Consider the following 19,037-nt stretch of genomic DNA (forward strand, 5'->3'; position numbering starts at 1 on the left):
AATGTGAAGAGTCACATCCTTTCACACAAAAGCTTTGTGTAATCGATTACACTAATTTGGTACTCGATTACCAGTGTTTGTTTCTGAATAAATCAAAAGATGTAACTCTTCAAAAAGGTTTTGACTTTTTCAAATTGGTTTTAAGTTTTTCTAAAAGTTATAACTCTTCTTAATGGTCTTCTTGGCCAGACATGAAGAGTCTATAAAAGCAAGGCTTTGATTTGCTTTTCAAAATACTTTTCACATTTATTTGATCAATCCTTTACAAGCCTTGAATCTCTTTGAACTTCATCTTCTTCTTTGTACCAAAAGCTTTCTGAAGTTTTCTAGTTTTCCAAACCTTGAAAACTTGTGCTATTCATCTTTTCATTCTCTTCTCCCTTTGCCAAAAAGAATTCGCCAAGGACTAACCGCCTGAATTCTTTTTGTGTCTCTCTTCTCCCTTTTCCAAAAGAACAAAGGACTAACCGCTTGAATTCTTTTGTGTCTCCCTTCTCCCTTGTCAAAGAATTCAAAACGACACAGTCTGAGAATTCTTTTGATTCTTCCCATTCCCTAATACAAAAGTGTTCAAAGGACTAACCACCTGAGAATTCTTTTGTATCCCCATTCACAAAGTATCAAAGGTTTAACAGCCTGAGATCTTTGTCTCAACACATTGGAGGGTACATCCTTTGTGGTACAAGTAGAGGGTACATCTACTTGGGTTTGATTGAGAACAAGAGAGGATACATCTCTTGTGGATCAGTTCTAGTGGAGGGTACATCCACTAGGTTCAAAGAGAACAAGGGAGGGTACATCCCTTGTGGATCTTTGCTTGTAAAATAATTTTTACAAGGTTGAAAGAAATCTCAAGGACCGCAGGTTGCTTGGGGACTGGATGTAGGCACGGGTTGTTGCCGAACCAGTATAAAAAATCTTGTGTGTTTCTTTCCTTCTTCCCTACTCTTTTACTTTCCGCTGTGCATTTAATTTCCACTTTTACTTTCTGTTAAGTTTTCTCTTCTACTCCTCATTATCTTAACAATTTAGTAAAATCCTTAAAAGAGTAATTTTTTAATTAGTAAAGGTTTAGGAATAATTAATTTAACCCCCCCCTTCTTAATTATTCTAAGGCCACTCGATCCAACAAGGAGAACTGGACGTAGCTCAGGTTGAGTGAATCAATATAAAACTAAGTATTTTTATTGCTCTTCTTTAGCTTGTAAAAGTATTTTTAAAAGTCCATTATTGACACAAATCTTGCACGCAAGTCTTTCACTAAAATTAAGTTTTATACATATCATTGGATGACAATCCACTTGAGCTAAAACTTATCTCAGTTACTAGACAAGATTCTATATAAATTGGTTTATTTATAAACATCTTCCATTTGAAAAGATTTTATATTTTAACTAGCACACTATTCAACCCCCTTCTAGTGTGATTTATTGTATTTCACACTTTCCTTCCTTCAAAACCATTTTCTTAAACAAATGAACCAAGTCATTAATACCAAGCTCAAGCAGCTTGTTTTAGTCCATACAAAGCTTTGTTTAGTTTGAAAACAAGTTGAGGAAAAGTGCCACTCTCAAACCATTTTAATTTCATTTGTTTTTAGATACACATGAAATTAAAATGCATATTGCCTCTAGATGAGCAACAAGAGCATAAATTTGAGTGTAATGTATACCTTCATGCAATTAGTAACCTTTGGCAACTGACCTTGCCTTGTTACTCACAACCTTACCTACTTCCTCCAACTTATTTCTGAGTAACCATTTTGCACCTAGTGCCTTCTTTCCCTTATGCAATTCCACAAGCGTCCTGACATCATTCTTTTGGAACTGGTCAAGTTATTCTTGCATGGCCCTGACCCAATGCTCATCCTCTATAACATCATAAATGTGTTTTGGTTCTATCTTTGAGATGAGTGTTGTGTAACCTTGTTGTTTGAGGGATGCTTTTGTTTGGACTTTGGTTGAGGGGTCACTAATGATTTGACTTTCTAGATGATTCTTTCTGAGGATTCGTCCAGTTGGTTCTCTTTTTCTTGAGGATGGTCTAGTGCTTGATTGGATACGTCTACTTCTATTGGCTGATATGTTAATGTTGATGGTCCAATGCCATCGCCCAATCTGAGATCTGCAATAGACTCATCTAGCTCTGATATTTTTGTATCAGGCTTGGTGTCATTAAACCTTATCTGGATAGCTTCTTCCATAGCTAAGGTTCTAAAGTTGTATACTCTATAGGCCTTAGATGTTTGAGAGTATCCAAGCAATCTTCCATTGTCACACTTAGAGTCAAACTTACCCAAGTGGTGCTTAGTGTTTAGAATGAAACATTGACATCCAAAAGGATGGAAGTATGCAATGTTAGGTTTTGGTCCTTTCCATATTTCATATGGAATCTTTTTCAGAATAGGTCTTATGTAAAATTTGTTTCGCAAATAACAAACAGTACTCACTGCTTCAACCCCAAAGTGCTTAGGTGTATAGTTATCATTGAGCATCGTCCTAGCCATTTCATGCAACGATCTATTTTTCCTCTCAGCTACAACATTTTGTTGTGGTGTTTTAGGAGTAGAGAAATTATAAAGAATGCCATTTTCTTTATAGAATATATGAAACCTTTCATTTTCAAACTCTCCACATGATCACTTCTAATTGAAGCAATGCATACTCCTTTTTCATTTTTAATCCTTTTGTAGAATTTAAAGAAGACTCCAAAAGACTCATCCTTGTAGGCAAGAAACATAACCAATGTCCATCTAGAGTAGTCATCCACTATGAGTAGTCCATACCTTTTACCACTAACTGAAGTGGTTTTGGTTGGGCCAAATAAATCAAGATGTAACAACTCTAGTGGTCTAGAAGTGAAAAATATTTGTACTTGAAAAATAGTTTTTGATTTATTTCCCCTTTTGACAAGCTTCACAAAGTAAATCATCTTTATATAACAAGCTTGGTAATCCTCTTACGAGATCATGCTTTTGTAGTTTTGAGATTAATCTCAAGCTAGCATGTCCAAGCTTTTTGTGCCACACCAAGTGATTTTCCTTTATGGATAGTCGGCAGGTTACATTTTGTTCATAAGGATCACCAAGGTGCCACAATAGTTCCTTACGACACACCCTTTCTAGTTGAAGGAAACATTGTGTCCATAGAAACCATGCATGAGAGTCAGGCATTGGAACATACACATTTCTCTTGTCATGTGTCATGAGTAGAGTAGCCACTATCTGGGTACCATGGTGGCATGTCTTTTTCCGGTTAAAGATATATGCCACAAGAATTATTTTATCCTTAGGTACCCAAATTTTTTTGGGTTCTTTCTTGTTAGTCTTGAAAGCATTGGACAACTCAATCTTAGGTAGATTTCTACACTTGAATGTCATATGTCCAATCTTTCCACATAAATATCATGTAATGGTTTTCTTATTATGAAGATAAGCATTCCGTTTATATCCATGTCTAGACCTATAAAAAGGATATTTGTTGTATCTTAACAGTTTATCAAGGTTCTCAATTCTTCCAACAAACTTGGATATAGTTTCTCTTAGGGATCTTATCTCTTAATGAAGTATTTCCATATCTTAATGTTGTCCCTTGAGATTATCATTTATCTCAAGCTTATCATTCAAAAACTTCAGGGTTTTCTTATAATTTTCACACTCAACCCAGAGATTATGTTTACTTTCTTTCAAGTTGTCATAATCACGATGTTCTTATGAACACTCTTACCATTGGTCATACCTTTCTTCATTAAGATAGTCGCAGAGCTCATTTATTTGATTTAGCTCTATTTGAAGAGATTGAGTCTTGTCTAACAATATCTTAAAGTCCCTCGTGAATATATCTCATTCTTTTGATACCTTCTCATTTTCTAGTATAAGTTATGATTCCTTTAAGATGTCATGAGCTACACTAGGATTAGATTCTTTTAGGGAATTTATATTTTGATTAGCCTTTTTCAGCTTAGTATAATCTTTGGAAAGGTTTGTGAAATCCTCTCTATAACGGCTCGCCTCGTCGCTACGATATCAACACTCTAATACCCGATAATTTCAATTTTTATTAAAAAGAACTACTTTAATTTTTGCTTATGAAAATAGAAGTAATTTTGTCTCGACATACATTCATCCAACAACACGTCATTAATTAAGTGAATATACATAATTATATAGAACAATAACTCGGTACACGTCATACACATAATGAAAATTAAAGTTGTTCATAAGTATAATTAAAATCCAAGTTTTACATCTTTAACCCAACAAAATAGAACTTGAAAACCAACTACGGAGGAGTTGATTACAAAACACAACTCTCTCCCAAAATAACGCCAACGTCATCAAGTTGGCCCGACGGCTCCTCACCCGAATTTCACTTCCTGCACCCTGCTGCTGTCATTCTGCTCCCACGAACAATGTTTGTGATCATCACAGGTATCAACCACATGATACAACATTGCAAGGGTGAGTTCATTATAAAAAGAACCAATATCAATTCCAAATAACCACAATTAGCAACCAACGTAGGCAAACATGATGAGCATACACAAAATTCATTATTCAACACTCATATCCAACAAATATTCATCATCCACATTCAACAATTACTCATCATCCATCCATGCACCCAATCAAGACTGCACAGAATGATGCATGCACCTGACTCAACACTCAAATGCAATGTGGTACGTACCAACAACAATCAAATCTCAGGAAATAGCCTAAGCGTGTCCACACGACACTCTCACTTAGGGAACTGTGCTGAGTTCGTCGGGACCACCCGATTGTGCACGTAACAGCCCCCCTCCCATAGGTGATCAGCCTGGGAGCCCAAAGGTCTTCCCTACCAGGTGACAGCCCCCTCAGTACAAAGTACACTTGGCCACAGTTACTCTATTTCCTGTGTCGTATGAGCTATGATCACGACCAAAAGTAAGTGCCAAAGACCATGGACCAATTAAAGCGCCTAAGCATCCCCTCAGAAATGCTTAGATTCTCTAACCACGCTAGTTACCCATGTCTGGGCCATTCGACATGGTCAGTGCACTTTACCCCCCATGACATACACTCCATACGACGTATGAACGTGGCCAAAAGCTAGTGCCAAAGACCCTGGAAGGTTAGTGCATAGTGCCCCCCACGAACATACACAACATCCAACGTATGAACGTGGCCAAAAGCTAGTGCCAAAGACCCTGGAAGGTCAGTGCACCATGCCCCCCACGAACATACACAACATGCACATGTCAATGCATTTCCAACATCAATCAACATTCCATTTCCATGTCATTCTCAACATAAATATCATCTCGTCTCAATGACGTTATCAACAACAACAGCAACCTCATTTCATATTCACATATTCATCAATAATAACAATTCATGTTGACATGGTCTTTATTAACAACGTCATCTCAAATCAATATCATCATAATTATCATTATCATCACATATCAATTAAAATCCTCAATAGCGACATCAACAACAAATCGCATTTCGCACATATATATTTCTTTCGTGCCTGAGATTCACACTCACAGGTCTTCAAACAACACAACAATATCATTCATCACAATATATATATATATATATATATATATATATATATATATATATATATATATATATATATATATATATATATCGCATCCCATTCGTCAAAACATAGGTTCTCCTAAAAAACCAGCATGCATATCAATAACAATTTTATCGCATCCCATTAATTCAAAACATAATATTCTTGAAAGAAAAATCAGCATGCAACAGGGACAGACAAATATCCTCATAGCTAGGTTTCCTGACCCTAGCTATGGTGTTAAAACGGTAAATTTTATAATAAACTCCCCTCACCTATCGTGAGCTACCCTGCGGGTTCCTCGTGCGTCACTTGAAGATTCCTTTTTCTTCTCCGCTCGTCGGTTCCATGCAAGCCTCTACCATGCCAAAATGAAGGAGACTTAATATGGATTTTCAGAAACAAAGCTAACAACAATGCTCTAGGTCAAACACCCACATCACTACATGGAAGAGCTGAGAGCATTTCGGGTTTTACAAAGGAAGCGTAAAACACGAAATGGCGGTTCCAAAGTCAAAAAAGATGAAAAGACAAGCTGAAACTAACAAGAAACAAACATGGAATCATGGTTACCTCAAAGGAAAATGAAAGGTCAGATTAGGGTTTCGTTCTCTACCGAAATCGCGGGCCAAGTTGGAAAATTTCGCTTTGATTGAAGGGTTGCTCTCGGTGTGGGATTTCAACGGAGAACAACGGCGATTTGCAGTGGCTAATGGTGGCTGTGAGTGATGGATAAAGTTCTTGGGACGTTAGAAATGGCTTTGGCAGAAAGAAAGGAGAAGAAATGGCATTTTTCCTAAGCTACACGAAAGCGAAGGCTAAAACGCTCAAGTGAGAAATGCTCTCGGAAACAGAAGCCTCTCACACACCCCAGACGTCTTCTCAAAGATCCCAACGGTAAGATCGTGGACAAGTGTCTTGTGAAGCTTTAGGCCGAATTTGGAAAAGATCCAACGGTTAACGAAGGCGGGGCATCATTTTTACCAAGGCAGCTCATGTAGCTTCCTCAAGAAGCTTCATTAAGAGGCTTCCTCAAGAAGCTTCCTCGTGGCTTCTTTGAGAAGTTTTCTCAAGAGGTTTCTTTGAGAAGTTAGATCCTTATCTACCCACACCCCTCTATTAACTAAATTAATCTCCTTGAAAATAATTACGGATAAAAATAACGCAACAAATATAATCAAACATCAAACATAATTACTAAAAATATATAGATATATATCAGGGTGTTACAACTCTCCCACCCTTTTAGAAATTTCGTCCTCGAAATTTACCTTACTCAAACAAGGATGGGTGAGCTTCTCGCATCTGACTTTCCAATTGCCACGTGGCATCTTCTCCTGATGCACCTCCCCAAATCACCTTGATCAACAGAATCTCTTTCCCTCTTAGGTGTTTTGTTCGCATATCCTCGATCCTCAAAGGCAATGTTTCATATGTCAAATTCTCCTTCACTTGTACATCATCCCATTCAATTACATGGGATGGATCATGGATATACTTATGGAGTTGAGACACATGAAAGACATTGTGAAGATTAGAAAGAGATGGGGGTAATGTAATTTGGTATGCCACCGGGCCAACTCTCTTAAGAATTTGGAAAGGACCAATAAAGTGAGGTGTGAGTTTTCGGGATTTCAATGCTCGACCAACCCTAGTCCACGGAGTGACTCTCAAGAATACATGATCACCAACCTCGAATTCCAGATCTTTCCTCCTCTTATCATGATAACTTTTCTGCCTACTATGAGCAGTCCTCATCCTTTCTTGGATCAACTTGATCTTCTCTGTGGTTTGTTGTACCACTTCCAGTCCCAAGGTAAGGCCTTCTTCGGGCTCTAACCAACATAAGGGTGTCCTACACCTTCTACCATACAAAGCTTTATAGGGAGCCATGCCAATGGTAGAGTGAAAACCGTTATTATAAGTGAATTCTATCAATGGAAGAAAACTCTCCCAGCTTCCCTTCTGTTCTAAGACACACGCCCTCAAAAGGTCCTCCAATGGCTGAATGGTCCGTTTAGTTTGGCCATCAGTCTGAGGATGGTAGGCTGAACTTAGTCTAAGCTTGGTTCCTAATGCTTTGTTCAAACTCTCCCAAAATCTAGAGGTGAATCTAGGATCTCTATCTGATACTATGGCACACCATGTAATCTGACAATCTCACTTATATACAAGGTGGTAAACTTCTCCAAGGAAACTATGATATTAATGGGAATGAAGTAAGCAGACTTAGTCAATCTGTCAACAATAACCCAGATAGAATCTAAACCTCTAGGGGTTCTAGGTAGTCCTACCACAAAATCCATGGAAATATTGTCCCACTTCCACTGGGGTATCTCTAAGGATTGTAACTTCCCTGAAGGTCTCTGATGTTCTATCTTAGCCTTCTGACAGACTAGGCATGCATACACAAACTCACTAACCTCTCTCCTCATGTTGGGCCACCAAAACATCGTCTTTAAATCCTGATACATCTTGGTAGCACCAGGATGGATGCTCAAATTACTCCTATGTCCTTCCTCTAAGATCATCTTCTTAAGTTCAAGCACATTGGGAACACAAATCCTATTTTGAAGTCTCAAAACTCCATCTGATCCAACATTGAAACTACTATCCCTTCCTGACTCTATAGCCTCTAACTGAGTCCTTAGAAAAGGATCAATCTTCTGACCTTCCCTAATATCACCTAGTAACTCACTAGTGATACTCAAAGTTCCTAATCTCCACTATTAGGAGTAACCTCACATGCAAGACTAAGGTCTCTAAACTGTTCTAGGAGATCCATCTCTCTAACCATCAAGGCAGAAATATGTAGAGATTTCCTACTCAAGGCATTAACCACTACATTGGCTTTACTGGGATGGTAGCTAAGCTGAAAATCATAATCTTTAAGAAACTCTAATCATTTCCTTTGTCTCATGTTCAACTCCTTCTGACTAAACAAGTACTTAAGGCTCTTATAATCACTAAACACCTCGAACTTAGAGCCAAATAGCTAATGCCTCCAAATCTTAAGGGCAAAAACTACAACAGCCAACTTTAGATCATGGGTGGGATAATTGCTCTCATGAGTCTTAAGCTGTCTAGAAGCATAGGCCACCACTTGGCCATTTTGCATCAACACTCCGCCTAAACCCATCTTTGATGCATCACAATACACCTCAAATGGTTCTCTCAGGTTAGGCAAAACTAGCACTAGAGCAGTCGTCAATCTTACCTTAAGGGTTTGGAAACTATGCTCACATTGGATATCCCACATAAAAGCTTGACCCTTACGAGTCAGTTTAGTCAATGGTAGAGCCAACTTGGAGAAACCTTCTATGAATCTCCAGTAGTATCCTGTTAAGCCTAGAAAACTCTTAATCTCAAAAACAGACTTAGGACTCTCCCACTTAAGAACAACTTCTATCTTAGATGGATCTACAGCTATACCCCCTTGAGATATTACATGCCCTAGGAAACTAACTTTCTCTAACCAAAACTCATACTTGGACAACTTAGCATAGAGTTGCCGGTCCTTAAGGGTATGCAACACAATCCTCAAATGTTCTTCATGTTCCTTTCTAGTCTTGGAGTATACCAAAATGTCATCTATAAATACTACCACAAAACTATCAAGGTGAGGGTGAAAATCTCTATTCATGTAGTCCATAAACACTCCTGGAGCATTAGTCACACCAAAGGGCATGACTAGATACTCATAGTGACCATAACGGGTCCTAAAAGCAGTCTTTGGTATATCCTCAGACTTCACTCGGTTCTGATGATAACCCGACCAAAGGTATATCTTGCTAAACACACAAGCTCCTACCAGCTGGTCCATAAGGTCATCTATTCTAGGCAAAGGGTACTTATTCCTAGTCGTCACCTTATTCAGCTGGCGGTAATCCACACACAACCTCATGGTTCCATCTTTCTTCTTCACTAGCAACACTGGGGCTCCCCATAGAGACACGCTAGGCCTAACAAATTGCTTATCCAACAACTCCTCTAACTGTTTCTTAAACTTAGCTAACTCTATAGGAGACATCCTATAAGGAGCTATGGATATGGGTCCAGCACCAGGTACTAAGTCTATGGAAAACTCTATCTCTCTCTCAGGTGGCAGACCGGATATATCCTCAGGAAACACTTCAGGAAACTCTCTGACAATAGGGAGGTCACACATAGAAACCTTTGTCTCTACTTCCAGGCTAGACAAGATCATGTACACTTGAGCATCTTCCTTTAAAGATGTCACAACTAGGTTGGCAGAGATAAACATCATATCCTTACTCACTCCAGAATCATCAAACACCACACTTTTATCAAAACAGTTCAACAAGACATGGTTGGAAGATAACCAGTTCATACCAAGAATAACATCATTCTGACTCAAAGGCAAACAAATCAAATCAATCAAGAATGTTCTACCAGAAATCTCCATAGGACAATTCAAACACACATCAGAAGTTAACTCAGAACCACTAGTAGGGGTCTCTACTACTAGATCTTTATTTAAGGAAGACACAAAAAGCTTAAGTTTTCTTACACACAAACAGGATATAAAGGAATGGGTGGAACCAGAATCAAACAACACAAGCAAAGGAATCCCATTTATGAAATATCTACCTTGGATTAGATCTTTGGATTTCGAAGCTTCAACACCATTAAGGGTAAAGACTCTTCCCGTGGCCTTTGGATGTCCAGTTTGACCATTCGGGCCTCCACCATTTTTCTCTTTCTTGAGTCATGAACAATCTCTTTGAGTGTGTCCCTTTTGTCCATAATTAAAACATGTTACGCCTATATCAGGACAATTTGAGGAGATGTGCCTTGGCTTACCACATCTGTAACAAATGATATGAGTGGAGAAAGTATTGGGTTTGCTACTGCTACCACCTGCAAATCCCCTAGCAACAGTCCTCTGATTGTCATGGCGGTTACCATATTGCTTAGAAGGAGTCGAATATGGTTTTCCTCGATGTTGAGGCCCATTCTTTTTGTTCCTTATTGGACCTGTACTCCTATAATAGGCCGCCTTGTCTCGGGAATCTTCATCCCAAATTCGACACATGTTAACCAAAAGTGGGAACTGACGAACACCTTGGTAATTCACAGCTTGCTTCACTTTAGGTCGCAAGCCATTCAGAAACTTTACACACTTGGAAATTTCACCATCTCTCCCTTGATAGTGGGGAAAGTACCTCACCAGCTCCTCAAACTTGGCTGCATATTCAGCCACAGTCATACTTCCCTACTTAAGCTCCAAGAACTCCATCTCCTTCTTGTTCCTAACATCCTTGGGAAAGTATTTCTCCAAAAACACTCTCTTGAAGACATCCCAGGTCACATCTTGACCTTTAGCCTCTAGGCATTGGCGAGTATTCTCCCACCAATACTCAGCCTCTTCCACTAGAGTATATGCACCAAAAGCAACCTTTTGCCCCTCCGGACATGCCATAACTCGGAAAATTTTCTCAATTTCCCTTATCCAGTTCTGAGCACTGTCAGGGTTGTATCCTCCATTGAATGAAGGAGGGTTGTTTTGTTGGAAGCGTTCCAACCCCTGGTACTCAACAGCTCTACCAGCTTCTCCCCTATTTGGATTCCCTATAGCCAGAGCTAAGGCTTGAAGGGCATCCGCTATCGCACGATCATTCCGTCCGACCATCACTTCCTATACACACCAGGGAGTTAGACTTGGAAGGAATACACACAAACAAAGAACCACACAACAATCACAACCATCACAAATTCCTACTCAGTTACTCTTGAGAGTTGATGCCTCAAGACATTAACACTCTCTCTCCATCATTTGTATTTTCTGATCGCTTGTCATATCATCCCATTGCCCTTCACAAATTATACAGATGGCCAGTCTGATAACCCGTGACACGGCATTGAAATTCATTGTATAATAGACATCAGAAAAACAAATCCAATATGACTACAACAATCAAATCTCTATAGCTCATAGAAACACAACTAGTGAGTAAGGGCTAATAGCAAACAACGAACATCAAACATCAGCAAACAACCAACACCAAGCATTCAACAAAACAATCAGAGAATGCACAGAAAAACATAGCAGACTCACAACTCACTGGCCAAAAGGTTCGACCTGCTCTGATACCACCAAATATAACGACCCACCTCGTCGCCACGAACAATGTTTGTGATCATCACAGGTATCAACCACATGATACAACATTGCAAGGGTGAGTTCATTATAAAAAGAACCAATATCAATTCCAAATAACCACAATTAGCAACCAACGTAGGCAAACATGATGAGCATACACAAAATTCATTATTCAACACTCATATCCAACAAATATTCATCATCCACATTCAACAATTACTCATCATCCATCCATGCACCCAATCAAGACTGCACAGAATGATGCATGCACCTGACTCAACACTCAAATGCAATGTGGTACGTACCAACAACAATCAAATCTCAGGAAATAGCCTAAGCGTGTCCACACGACACTCTCACTTAGGGAACTGTGCTGAGTTCGTCGGGACCGCCCGATTGTGCACGTAACAGCCCCCCTCCCATAGGTGATCAGCCTGGGAGCCCAAAGGTCTTCCCTACCAGGTGACAGCCCCCTTAGTACAAAGTACACTTGGCCACAGTTACTCTATTTCCTGTGTCGTATGAGCTATGATCACGACCAAAAGTAAGTGCCAAAGACCATGGACCAATTAAAGCGCCTAAGCATCCCCTCAGAAATGCTTAGATTCTCTAACCATGCTAGTTACCCACGTTTGGGCCATCCAACAAGGTCAGTGCACTCTACCCCCCATGACATTCACTCCATACGACGTATGAACGTGGCCAAAAGCTAGTACCAAAGACCCTAGAAGGTCAGTGCACAGTGTCCCCCATGAACATACACAACATCCAACGAATGAACAGGGCCAAAAGCTAGTGCCAAAGACCTTGGAAGGTTAGTGCATAGTGCCCCCGATGAACATAAACAACATGCACATGCCAATGCATTTCCAACATCAATCAACATTCTATTTCCATGTCATTCTCAACATAAATATCATCTCATCCCAATGACGTTATCAACAACAACAACAACCTCATTTCATATTCACATATTCATCAATAATAACAATTCATGTTGACATGGTCTTTATTAACAACGACATCTCAAATCAATATCATCATAATTATCATTATCATCACATATCAATTAAAATCCTCAATAGCGACATCAACAAAAAATCGCATTTTGCACATATATATTTCTTTCATGCCAGAGATTCATACTCGAAGGTCTTCAAACAACACAAATTAATCAAACACAACAATATCATTCATCACAATACACACACACACACACACACACACAGATATATATATATATATATATATATATATATATATATATATATATATATATATATCGCATCCCATTTGTCAAAACATAGGTTCTCCTAAAAAACCAGCATGAATATCAATAACAATTTTATCGCATCCCATTAGTTCAAACATTATTCCTTTTTGGAAAACTCGCATGCAAATCAAGGACAATTATATCGCATCCCATTAGTTAAAAACATAATTTTCTTGAAAGAAAAATCAGCATGCAATAGCGACAGGCAGATATCCTCATAGCTAGGTTCCCTGACCCTAGTTATGGTGTTAAAATGGTAAATTTTATAATAAACTCGCCTCACCTATCGTGAGCTACCCCGTGGGTTCCTCGTGCGTCACTTGAAGATTCCTTTTTCTTCTTTGCTCATCGGTTCCACGCAAGCCTCTACCATGCCAAAATGAAGGAGACTTAATATGGATTTTCAGAAACAAAGCTAACAACAATGCTCTGGGTCAAACACCCACGTCACTACATGAAAGAGATGAGAGCATTTCGGGTTTTACAAAGGAAGCGTAAAACATGCAATGGCGGTTCCAAAGTCAGAAAAGATGCAAAGACAAGTTGAAACTAACAAGAAACAAACATGGAACCATGGTTACCTCAAAGGAAAATGAAAGGTCAGATTAGGGTTTCGTTCTCTACCGGAACCGCGAGTCAAGTTGGAAAATTTCGCTTCGGTTGAAGGGTTCCTCTCGGTGTGGGGTTTCAACGGAGAACAACGGCGATTTGTGGTGGCTAATGGTTGTTGTGGGTAATGGAGAAAGTTCTTGGGACGTTAGAAATGGCTTTGGAAGAAAGAAAGGAGAAGAAATGGCATTTTTCCTAAGCTACACGAAAGCAAAGGCTGAAACGCTCAAGTGAGAAATGCTCTCGGAAACGGAAGCTTCTCGCAGACTCCAGACATGTTCTCAAAGATCCCAACGGTAAGATCATGGGCAAGTGTCTTGTGAAGATCCAATGGTTACCGAGGGCTGGGCAGCGTTTTTACCGAGGCAGCTCATGTAGCTTCCTCAAGAAGCTTCATTAAGAGGCTTCCTCAAGAAGCTTCCTTGTGGCTTCTTTGAGAAGTTTTTTCAAGAGGCTTCTTTGAGAAGCTAGATCCTTGTCTACCCACACCCATCTATTAACTAAATTAACCTCCTTGAAAATAATTACGGATAAAAATAACGCAATAAATATAATCAAATATCAAACATAATTACTAATAATATATAGATATATATCAGGGTGTTAGACTCTCAAGTTTTTGTAAGCTTTAGATAGAATAAAAGAGTTGGAAATAAGTTCATGATAAGCTAACTTTAAAGTTTTTGGGCCATCGAGGTTTACCTCCTCGTCTAAGTCTGATTCAGATTCTTCTAAAGTTTTGTCAGGCATTAAGAAAAAGTTTGCTTCTTCTTCTTTTGTTTCTTCATTGGACAATGTGTTGTCTAGGTCTTACCATGTGCTCATGATAATTTTATTGTCTTTCGAGTTGAAATGGTTCTTCTTGTCCTTTTGTCCTATCCAGGTCTAGACATTTAGACTTGTAGTGTCTTGGCTTCTTACACTCATAGTAGATGATGATGTTCTTTTCTTTGTCCCTTCTATCTCTAGATGGCTTGTTAGACGAGCCTTTCCAATTTGATCTATCTCTCTTTGTCCACATTTATCTTATTTTTCTAGATATAAAGGCTAGTTGATCATCTTTGTCTGGTTATTCATCAAATTCATCATCAGAGGATGTGTATGCTTTGAAAGCATTATTGTGCATTGATTTAGAGGTGGATACTGAGGACTTTTTGGTCTTTTGTGCACTCAGAGTCAGAGATTTTCCCTTTTTGATTCCCTTGTCATGTTGTAGTTTCAGTTCATGAACCTTTGAGGTTCCCGCTAGCTCTTCTATGGACATGGAATCAAGATTTTTCACTGCTCTCAGAGTTGTAACCAGGGGTCTCCATTTTCTAAACAAACTTCTTAATATTTTGTCAATATAATCATAATTTTCATAAGTTTTACCAAGAGATCACAGTTCATTGATTATGGTTTTGAAGTCTCCAAACATACTTTGTATGTCTTTGTCTTCCTCCATAGTAAAGAGTTCATACTGCGTGTTAACAAGTTGAGCTTGTTATGTTTTACTTGTTTTGACCCTTCATATGTTACGGCTAACATGTCCCATATATGCTTTGCACTTCTTAAGTTGTGGAATTTAGTTTATTTTTCTTCTGAGAGGGTGCATAATAGGGCATTGCGGGCTTTGGAATTTAGCAGGAACCTCTATTTCTGAGTGTTTGTCCACGTGCTTCTAGGAACTTCATTAAGTTGTTCATCAAGTGGAATGTAATTTCCATTTTCTACCACATCCCAAAGGTTAATATGAATAGACTCAAAGTGAGTTATCATACATTCCTTCCAGTAATCATGGTTTCCTCCTTTGAATAGCAGAGCCTTATTGGTGGAGTACCCTTTATTCCATTTCTTTCGTTTATCAAGATCTTTTTTTGTATTTGTTAGAATACTCAACCCGAAAGGTCGAGCTTTGATGCCAACTAAAATGCAATAAATCATACTAGAAGGGGGGTTGAATAGTGTGTAAGATAAACTTTAAATACTTTTTCCAATGGAAGTGATTTTATAAATGATAATAACTTCACAAAGGTTTTCGTCTAGTGACAAGTTTTATGTTTTCACATAAAATAATGGACTGTCATCCAACGGTTTATATATAGTGTTTTGAAGTAAAACTTATTTGCAAAGATGTGTCAATAACGAGCCTTTAAAATACTTTGACAAGCTTAGAAGATAGTAGCTGATAAACGTCAAATTTACCTGATTATCATATGCATTTTGTGACGTTTATTTGACATTTTAGTTAACTTTAGGCTTTGTTTTGAATCAAATTAGTTTTTAATACAATTTTTACTTTGTCTTGGGTATAATTTTATGTTTTAGTTATTTTTTATGAATGTTTTATAGTTTTTCAGCAAAAATAGGTCATTCTGGCAAGAGCACTAGAGAGCCAAAATCAACAGAAAGTTATAGAAGGAGAAATTGAAAAAATTGAAGATAAAAGCTAGGAAAATCAAGAGTAAGATATTTTTCAAGGATAAATCAGTGGAAAAAGATGATGATTACTTGAATTAATTACAGATATTTTTTGTTTGTTGATATAGACATCATTTTATAAGGGATCACATCCTAAAAGGGGATTATGAGATTGAGTTTGTTGATATGGATTGATGGAAGCTTGCTTGTGGGGCTTCTATGGAGGCTGGATCTTTGAGCTTCAATGAGGTCCTTTAATGGTGATTTTCCACCATGGAGATGCAGCGGAAGACAAAGGAGAAGAGGTGAGAGGAGGCGCCATCCACTAGGGAAAAAGCCATGGAAGAAGGAGCTTCACCACCAAGATGAGCCTTGGATAAGAAGCTTGGAGAGGATGCTTCAATGGAGGAAAAGAAAGAGGGAGAGAAAGAGAGAGGGGGGAGCACGAAATTGAAGGAAGAAAAAGGGAGAGAAGTTGAACTTTGAGTTGTGTCTCACAAGACTCTCATTCATCAAAGTTACAACAAGTGTTACACATGCTTCTATTTATAGACTAGGTAGCTTCCTTGAGAAGCTTTCTTAAGAAAACTTCCTTGAGAAGCTTCTTTGAGAAAACTTCCTTGAGAAGCTAGAGCTTAGCTACACACACCCATCTAAAAACTAAGCTCACCTCCTTGACAAAATACATGAAAATACAAAAAAAAAGTCCCTACTACAAAGACTACTCAAAATGCCCTGAAATACAAGGCTAAAACCCTATACTACTAGAATGGCCAAAATACAAGGCCTAAAAGAAGGAAAAACCTATTCTAATATTTACAAAGAAGAGTGGATCCAACCTTGACCCATGGGCTAAAAAATCTATCCTAAGGTTCATGAGAACCTTAGGGCCTTCTTTAGTAGCTCTAGCCCAAGCCTCTTGGAGTCTTTTATCCAATACCCTTGGGGGTAGGATTGCATCATCCCCTCCACCTTGGAAAGGATTTGACCTCAAATCCCAAGGTTCTTCATACTCTGGGCTCCTTCCCTCGACACCTGTAGAAAGAATAAAAAGATATGTATTAGTGGTGTTGGGTATGTTAGAGTAGGGTAAGGTCTGAAAACTCCTTTCATGGACATCTTCCCATGAGGGAACATGGTTCCTCACCAACTCAATGAGTGGTGCTACAAGTATAGAAAAATATGGGACAAACCTTTTGTAAAAGTTTGTTAAGTCATGGCAGCCCCAGATTTCCCTTATACTTGGTGGAGTGGGCCAATCAGGAATGACCTTTATTCTCTTAGGGTCCGTGGGAACCCCTTGATCACTATTTAAAAAATTAAGGAATGTAATGCAATAAAGTGTACCTTTTTCTGTATTTTTATGTTGATTATTCCTACAAAAAAATATAACAAACCTAAGGTGTCCCATATGAGCACCTAAGTTTGTATTAAAACCAAAAAAATAAGAACAAACCTACCTAATGAGTCCCTATGTACATGAATCATGAAGACGTTGGGTGCATGACTGATTTTACAAAAGAGGGTTGCAACACTCAACAAATTCATCATATCACTTATTGAAATGAAAGCTAAACCATTGGAATTTTAACAAGACAATTTTTCAAGGATTACTCAACAATTAAAGCAATGAAAAGGACATAGAAGCAAGCTAGGACTCAAAGAGAAACTTAGAATGGCTCTAGAGTAGAGTAAAAAAACTATAAAAAAAAGACTCAACAAACCTCTAGCTTTGGAACTTGTTTTCATAGTAATTTTCAATTGAAATTTTGGAACTAAGATTGGTATAACATAGGCACCAATTATAGAATAAATTTTGAGCCAAAACAACAAGCACACTTCCCTTTCACTTTTTTTTCCTGGATACTAATTTTTCTGCCAACTTGTGTGATTTTTAGTATTTTTGCCTTTTATCCAAATCACTTGGTTCTTTTTTTATAACTTTTTCCAGATGTCTAGCAAACTCAGTAAAAATTTCAACTCAAAATTCGAAGTAACCAATTCTCAGAAATTTTTACAAGTTTGTATGTCCAAGCTGCCAGCACCAGCGATTTTTTTTAAGCATGGTATATTGATTGCCTTGGGCTTACTTTCAACCTTCCTATGTATGTTGAACTCACTAGGATTGTTTACCACAGTTTTAGGAGTTCAATATTCACTTAGGATCAACATTTCAGCCAGCAATTCAATCACCAAAACTCAAATTCACAATAGACACAATCAAAAGGAAACCTAAAAGTTCAAGAAAAGGTTCACAATCAATGACTCTCTAAGAAGAGTGGATCCAACCTTGACCCATGGGCTCAAAAATCTACCCTAAGGTTCATGAGAACCCTAGGGCCTTCTTTAGTAGCTCTAGCCCAAGCCTCTTGGAGTCTTTTATCCAATACCCTTGGGGGGTAGGATTGCATCATGGACTCTCAACTTGCTAACATTTTCGTCAACCAAAGGAATCAAAGCTGCAAAGCAAGACCTTAAGAAGGTAAGGATTGAGTTCAACAAGATGACCACTTACAAGAGCTTGTTGAAGGACCCCTAAGAGGCATCGGAAGAGAAGGAGAAGAAGAAGTTCAAGGAAAGGTTTAGGATTAGTAGACTAAAGATGTAAGATAGGTTCTTGGCCTATTGCATAGCATGGATGGGGAGCAACCATGATCAGCTTGTAGAGGAAGATTTGTTGATGATTCAATTGATCCAAATGAATAAGTAGATCAACTGGGTCAGTGTGATAATTGACAACATGTTAAAGACAAAGAGGATCGACTCTTACAAGTGTCCATATGTTGTACTCATCTCCAAGATTTTGGAGCACTTCAAGGTTGAAGTACATGATGAGATTACAACATGTTGACTATTTTGAGCTCTTGATGATTGAGAAGATGGAAGAACTTGTGAGAATTCATAAGGAAGAGTATAAAGTGCTTATGGGCTGCCTTGAAACCATCTCTAAGAGGCTTGATGCCACGGGATCACCTCATCTCGATTATATTCCCTCCCCATAGTGCCTCATCCTAGGACCTAACACTAAAGTCTAGTAGGGGTGCTCATAATTTAGGTATTT

General features: G+C 38.4%; 2 protein-coding genes across 2 annotated transcripts; both read right to left on the minus strand.

Moving 5' to 3' along the window:
- Positions 1–6,842: 6,842 nt before the first annotated feature.
- LOC114391606 lies at positions 6,843–7,463 on the minus strand. The gene has a single exon (XM_028352592.1). The coding sequence runs from the start codon at positions 7,461–7,463 to the stop codon at positions 6,843–6,845; it is 621 nt and encodes a 206-aa protein (XP_028208393.1).
- A 3,343-nt stretch (positions 7,464–10,806) lies between these two features.
- On the minus strand, positions 10,807–11,223 carry LOC114391607. The gene has a single exon (XM_028352593.1). The coding sequence runs from the start codon at positions 11,221–11,223 to the stop codon at positions 10,807–10,809; it is 417 nt and encodes a 138-aa protein (XP_028208394.1).
- Positions 11,224–19,037: the final 7,814 nt, after the last annotated feature.

Source organism: Glycine soja, chromosome 17 (genome assembly GCF_004193775.1).
Source record: "Glycine soja cultivar W05 chromosome 17, ASM419377v2, whole genome shotgun sequence".
In the NCBI taxonomy this organism is placed as follows: domain Eukaryota; kingdom Viridiplantae; phylum Streptophyta; class Magnoliopsida; order Fabales; family Fabaceae; genus Glycine; species Glycine soja.